At 45.9% G+C, this 7,472-nt stretch overlaps 1 protein-coding gene across 1 annotated transcript; it reads right to left on the bottom strand.

Annotated features, from left to right (window-relative positions):
• Window positions 1-496: 496 nt before the first annotated feature.
• On the bottom strand, window positions 497-1,111 carry LOC141042935 (uncharacterized). The gene has a single exon (XM_073511844.1). It carries the CDS (start codon window positions 1,109-1,111, stop codon window positions 497-499), a length of 615 nt encoding a protein of 204 aa, XP_073367945.1.
• Window positions 1,112-7,472: the final 6,361 nt, after the last annotated feature.

The following is a 7,472-nucleotide window of genomic DNA, read 5'->3' as shown; positions in this document are numbered from 1 at the left end:
TTCCAAGTCACGACATACCATATTTGTTTTGAGCATGGATCCCGAGGATTGCACCATCATGCTTTTCTCAAGAATAGAGCAAGAAAACTTGTTTTTGGGCAACAAAACTCCGCGAAATAAAGGAATGGGAAGCCCCAGAGTTAAATCAAATTGTTGCAGGTATGTTATTAACAGGAAACATACCGATGACCACTTCAAGGTTTTCTTGGGCTTCTTCAGCGGAGAGATGATGCACTTGGCCTTGGATAAGTTCCTGCTCAATGTAGGATTCCATGTGGTTGACTTGAGGCTTGAGGGGTGCGTTGGTCTTGCCTTTCTTGGGACACTGCTTCGCATAGTGTCCGGTCTGTCCACAAGAGAAACATGCGTTGTTACGCTGACAGTCTTCCCGGATAGGGTTGGTCACAATGTTCTTGACTTCGTTGTTGGTCTTGTTGGTATTCTGCTGCCAGGTTGGTTTGAACTCAAACTGAGGTTGTTGCCAAGTACGAGCCTTCTACACCAGCTGTCCATCCTTCTTGGGCTCGAACTTGCACTTGCGATCATCATAAGCTGGCTTATTGTCGTGAACGAGCTTTTGCTCCCTTTCTGCAATAAGGGCCTTGTTCACCAAAGTCTGGAAGTCGGGGAAGTCAAACATGCTGAATGCACATCGGAGGTGCTGATTGAGTCCTCTAAGGAATTGATCAATCTTCCTTTCTTGAGTGGCCACATCATAGAGAGAATAACGAGCCAAGTGATTGAATTTATGCAGATATTCACTTACTAACAGGTTTCCTTGAGTGAGAATGAGAAAATCACGCTGCTTGACCTTCATGATACCGGCGGGAATGTGGTACTTGCGGAAATTGTCCTTGAATTTATCCCAAGTAATCTCATCGTCCGCATGCCACATAGCTTTAGTATTCTCCCACCATATAGCAGCAGCTCCTTCAAGATAGTGTGTAGCAAATGGAACCTTGTCAGCTTCTTTGGTGCGGGCAATTTCAAGCTTCTTCTCAATAGTCCGCAGCGAATCGTCGGCTTCCAAAGGATCGAAAACTTGACTTACTGGGAGGCTTAGTCCTCTGAAAGTTTGACCACTTGGAGTGATTGCCATACTGATTTCCATTCTGCCCAACCATAGCCTGCACACTTCTTAGTAATTCAAGTAAATCTTGGTTTCTTATTTCTTTGAACATTCTCATAATCTGCTCTATTGTAGGTGGTTGCTGTGGAGGAGGAGGTGGTGTCTGATATGGCTCGGGGGAATGCCCCGCCTGTCGCCTAAGCAATGAACGGGAGCATCGTCACCCGCCTGACTGCTGCTACCTCCTCTTGTCATCCTATTTATGTTTCCCAATACGAAGCATCGAGATGAGCAACGTCCATAAATGGGGAAGAAAAGCAAGCGACAAAGTCTGAAAGAAAGCAACGAGAAACCAAGGTGAACAATAAAGGAAGAAGTTCCAACATAATTATACATAGACACATACATGAAAGGAAATAACATGACAAGTACTACTACACATACATCTAAGCATCATGACAACCTCAACTACTCCTGCAGATCTAGTGCTCCTCTGCTCCAGCTGGGATCTCCCCGGACTCGGTCTTGGATCCTGAACTGACGACACTGATGGAAACCTCCGGGTTAAAGGAAACACGACGAAGCTGCCTGGGGGGCTCTCCCTCAGGGGCAGGTGCTGGATGAGGCTGAATCATAGGGGCAGCAGGAGTAGCAAGAAGTAAAGGCAAGATGGCAGGAGACTCATGGGGAGTCACTGTCGAGGTATTAATCTGAGTGGTAACCGGAGTAGTGGGGGAAACAGAAGATGGAGGAACAAATGGGGTAAACCCGATGGTAGGTGGAACGAAACCAGCTCTAGCGGCAACCAGAGCTGTGCGAGTGCGAGTCAACTCTCAGGCCAACTCGAAAAGCAGAACATAACTAGCAGTGATGTAGCGAGGGAGGTGGCTAGAGGAACGGTCGCACTCCGGATCAATAGTAGGGAAACGGATACGTCCATCATTAGACATGGACGGGTAGTAAGATAAACCTGGATGATGCTGCATCTGGACTTCGTTGTAGCGCAGATCAACGAGAGCCTCAAACGCAGCGATCTGGACTGCCTGACCTGGGTAGAAGCGTAACCACTCCCAGAAGAACGGGTGTAGATGCCTGATATGGTACTGGTGTGTAAAGTGACCTCCGCATGGTACTCGTACACTGAGTCTGCCAGACGCTCCCGATACACCTGGTACACCGGATCATTGCCGTTAGGGTAGAGTCGCCGCCCCACGTTCCGAAGAAGATGTGGAGAAGTGTACGGTGCTGGCTCAGACTGGTACGGGTATGGCACTAGAGCCACCTACACTCACAACCATTAGTCTTTTAGCAACAAAATAAACTATATGTATGCAATGCAGCAACCAAGCATACAAACACTACCGACACTCAGAGCTACTGTCTATCGTTTGAACTAGCGCGTTAGCTGTCTAGCATGTCCTATGGTCAATGCGGCTCTGATACCAAGCGTTGTGGCACCCGGCTCAGAGCGACCCATTTACCTTGTATTGCCAGCCCAGAGGTCAAGTCTTCTGGCAATACACAACAACTTGGTACAGAAAGACAACCGCTTTATTGAAGCATAGAGTCGATATTACATCAAGTAGCGAGGCCAAGCGGCACACACGGTGTAGCTGAACATATGTACATTATTTAGTAGACATGAGTAGGGGCCTCGATATCACGATAAAGCTACGCGGCAGCGGAACGACGACGTAGAAGGACTCCATCTCACAGGGACACTGATGTGGACACGGTCTAGACTGCGATGCATGATGCAACTCCAACTCCGGTATGACTTCTCCTGAAACTGGCATGACACGCCAGGTGAGTACTTTGAATGTACTCACAAGCTCACACAAATAAAGCAACAATGGAAAATAACAACATGATATTTAAGCAGGTTAAATGCAAGGACTAGCATGCTCTCATGAAGTGAAAGTGCTCATAACAGGGCCTTTCAGACCCTCTTACCATCTCGGTTACAGCGTAACCACGAACATCATCATACCAAGGTGATCACCTCCGGATCACAAACGAAACCATCTCGATGGTCTCAACAACTTCACCAACATAACCAGTGCCACAAGTATACATTTAGTGTGCAAGTTTAATATTTCTGTTGATCCACGATGTGACCTACTACAAACTTGTGTCCTTGACCGAGGATGCGGCTATCGATAGATCAAACACACTCTGTAGAGGTTAGCACACTGTACCCACGCCACGGAACCCATGGCCTCGGACTCCCATTCGGGTGGACCAACGGCATACCGACAGAACCAATCTATTGCCATGACGCTCTCCCGGCCACTCCGACCAACTCGCCTTTGGGCTAAGTCATGGGTGGCCCCGATGCCACTCCGGACATCCAACGACCACTGTCGTGGCAAAACAATCGTCCTAAACGGGGACATGGTACCAAAACAACTATGGGCACACAAGGCTATGCCTGCCTACCAGGCCAAGGTAGCGCAAGCGCATAACCTTCCCTAGTTGGAGGCACCGGCGAGAGGCATAACAATAGACCGTGAAAGGGCCTCCCCATAAAGGCAATTGTGGTTTCACTTGGGAAGCTCGATTTGGTAGCACCATGACTCGATCAACAACATGTTCAAGTTGGTTTATTATCAGGTTTCATCTTGCAAATAAATTTCACTGAGTCATAGTATGCCATGAAAATAGCAAAAAGAAAATGTCACATAACACTATTGAATGCACCAGAAAATATCCACAACAAGCAAAAAATCTCATCTTTTGCATGCTGATAGAGGAGTTCAACAAAAAACCGATGCAAAAAGTTTGGACTTATAGAATAGAAGTTAGAGCAGGTCAAAGTTTGGTCAAATTTCTGAATTTAAATTGATTTTTAGAAAAATCAGAGAGGTGACGTCGAAGGTGCAAACCGGCGGGGCGCCTCCACTCATACCACTTCAGGAGGTGGCTGAGTGGCTGACCAGCAGGCCCCCGCGGTCAGGTTCAGAGAGAGAGAGAAACAGACGGAGGGCGGCTCGTTGCTGGTGGTTCTCTAGTGAGGAGGTCTCGGCTGCCGCCCGTGAGAGGATGGATAGATGCGCAAGACTACACGAACCTGCATGTACTCGTAGCTCGGCGAGAGGTGGACGGAGGGCGTTGCGGTGGTCGTCTCTGGAGGTGTCGGCGGAGGGGGCTCGTCGGAGTTGTTAAATCTGGCAAGGCAGGGACGGTCCAGCAGCTCCAGCAGCACTAGCACGACCAGTGGAGCACCACTAGCACGCTGAAGGGGTCGGAGGAAGACGATGGGCGCTGGAGGAAGCAGAACACCGAGTCGGGGTCGGCGGCGAGCTCCGGAGCAGAACGACAGCCAGAGGCCTGCCTAGCCTGGCTGCTGCTATCTAGAGATGTGTGAGTGCCAGAGGAGCAGGGTGGTGAAGCTGAACGAGCTCGGGGGTCCTATTTATAGCCATGGAAATGGAGGGGATCGAGAGCACCGCTGAGCTCTCTGGAAGCGGCGCACAGCGACGAGAGGGGTGAGAGAGAGGGGAACAAGTGGCCAGGGATCACGCGCCCGCTGTGGGAGCTCATAGCCGAACACAGGTCGCACGGGAAGGCGACGACAGGGAGCACGGGTCACTGTGCACTCGGGCACGACATGCTCGTGATTGCTGCGGGGAGCTCTGGCCTCGGCGAGTGGTAAGGAGGGGTCAAGGGTGATGAGACGAAGCAGCAGGCGCTAGGTGGCGAGCTGGTTTGGCCTTGGGCGCGCGCACGGGCGAAACAGAGGCCTTGGCGCCACTCAGAGCGCGTCGGGCGCCGGCCTGGCACCGTCTCCACACGTGGTCACCACGTGAACTCTGGCTATACAGTGCCCCGAGGAGTAAAATCATGTCTAGGAGCTTGACCCTGCGGTGTTAGGTCTAGGAGAGGTGTTGGCTCACTGCGAGGCCGACCAGATTGAACAAGAGAGCCTTAGCAAGTTTCTGGACAGAAACTTGTGAGCTAAGTAGAGAGGATTCTAGAGAGAGTTACGAGCTGATCTTTGGGGGTTAAGCTTCTCTTAGGAAGGAAATGATGCCCTAAAAATTTCAGCTCCAGAGGATCAAGGAAAAATGCACTTCCTTCACAACATGCATTTTCTGACCAGAATGGAAAAGATTTTCTGTAGCAAAAATATTCCAAATAACCATGAAATACTTTTGCATAGGAAGTTATCCCAAGGTCCAAAGAATATTCAGGAATTTTCTCAGATCTTTTGGGGCAAGAAAAATGAGGGTTGCTTTGGAGTAGAAGTGAATGAAGTTCTATATCATAGACAAAATGAATATTTTTCATTTAAGAAAAATATTCCCAAGGTCATATTTGAATATATATATATATAAGGGTACAAGAGATGGGTTTGAAGGTGAGATGAGTCACTTGGGTGAAAATCAAAGAAATGCCCAAGTGATTAAGTCCAAATGAGTTGATTCAAAACTCAAATTCAATTCAAAAATGCAACAAAATCCAGAAAAATAAAAAGGGCAAAAACCAGGGTGTCACAAGTAATGAACGCGAAACATATGAGCATGATGAAAACTAACTTGACGATAATTCCCATGTGTCCTCGGGAGCGCTTTGCTTTATATAAGAGTTTGTTCAGGCTTGTCCTTTGCTATAAAAAGGATTGGGCCACCTTGCTGCACTTTTGGTACACTTGTTAGTTGTTACCCGTTACGAATTATCTTACTACAAAACTATCTGTTACTGATAATTTCAGTGTCAGCAGAAAATACCTTGCTGAAAACCGCTTGTCATTTCCTTCTGCTCCTCGTTGGGTTCGACACTCTTACTTATCGAAAGGACTATGATTGACCCCCTATACTTGTGGGTCATCAAGACTCTTTTCTGTCGCCGTTGCCGGGGAGTGAAGCGCCTTTGGCGAGTGGAATTTGGTAAGGGAACATTTATATTACGTGCTGGAATTTACTATCACTTGCTACTATGGAAAGTCATCCTTTGAGGAGCTTGTTCGGGGTATCTTCACCTCGACCGGAAGAGCAAAGAGTTTCTCCTCAACCTACTACACCTACGAAAAATATTTATTATGAAACTCCTTCGAGTATGATAGAGAAACTGCTAGATAATCCTTATGCAGGAGATGGAACACTACATCCTGATATGCTTCTAATCTATGTGGATGAAGTTTGTGGATTATTTAAGCTTGCAGGTTTCTCGAGAGATGAAGTCAAGAAGAAAGTCTTCCCTTTATTTTGAAGGGAAAGGCATTGGCATGGTATAGTCTATGTGATGATATTAGAGCTTGGAATTACAACCAATTGAAATTGGAATTTCATCAGAAGTATTATCCTATGCATCTAGTTCATCGTGATCGAAATTATATACATAATTTTTATAAAGAAGACTGTTGAATTTCGATGGGATATTTTGGAAAGAATTAAACGCAACTCTGAAGATTGGGAGCTCGACGAAGGTAAAGATTCATGTATAAACCTTGAGTTTGATTGTGTTAAATCTTTTATGGGTACCGATGCTTTTCGTGAATTTAGCACTAAATATGGACTTGACTCTGAGATAGTAGCTTCTTTTAATGAATCATTTGCTACTCATGTTGATCTCCCTAAGGAGAAGTGGCTTAAATATCATCCTCCCACTAAAGTAAAAATAGTATAACCTGCTAAAGCTGAAGAAGAAGAAGCTATTACTTATAATGTTGATGCAGTTATTCCTACTACTTATGTTGACAAACCACCTTTTCCTATTAGGATAAAAGAACATGATAAAGCTTCAGTTGTAGTCCGTAAGAGTTATACAAGAACACCTACACACCCTAAATAAATTAAAGTTGAACCTAATGTTGCTATGGTTAAAGATCTCTTGGCTGAAAATATTGATGGGCATGTTATATACCTTTGTAATGAAGCTACTAGAATTGCTAAACCCGATGAAAAAGACAAACATAGACCTGTTGTTGGCATGCCTGTTGTCTCTGTTAAAATAGGAGATCATTGTTATCATGGCTTATGTGATTCGGGTGGTAGTGTGAGTGCAATCCCTTTTACTTTATATGAAGAAATTATGAATGATATTGCACCTACGGAAATAGAAGGTATTGATGTTACTATTAAGCTTGCTAATAGAGATATTATCACACCACTTGGGATTGTTAGATATGTTGAAGTCTTGTGTGGGAAAATAAAATACCCCACTGATTTGCTAGTTCTTGATTCTCCACAAGATGATTTTTGTCCCATTATATTTGGTAGACCTTTCTTGAATACTGTTAATGCTAAGGTAGATTGGGAGAAAGAAACTATTGGCGTAAGTTTCGGGGATGTGCCTCATGAGTTTAATTTCTCCAAATTTCATAGACAACCCCGTGATAAAGAATTGCCTAGTACAGATGAAATTTTTGGTCCTGCTTCTATTATCGTGCCTCCTACTGATC

This window comes from Aegilops tauschii, chromosome 3, assembly GCF_002575655.3.
Source record: "Aegilops tauschii subsp. strangulata cultivar AL8/78 chromosome 3, Aet v6.0, whole genome shotgun sequence".
NCBI lineage: Eukaryota > Viridiplantae > Streptophyta > Magnoliopsida > Poales > Poaceae > Aegilops > Aegilops tauschii.
The sequence above is the reverse complement of the archived record's forward strand: the minus strand, read 5'-3'. Positions and strand labels throughout refer to the sequence as shown.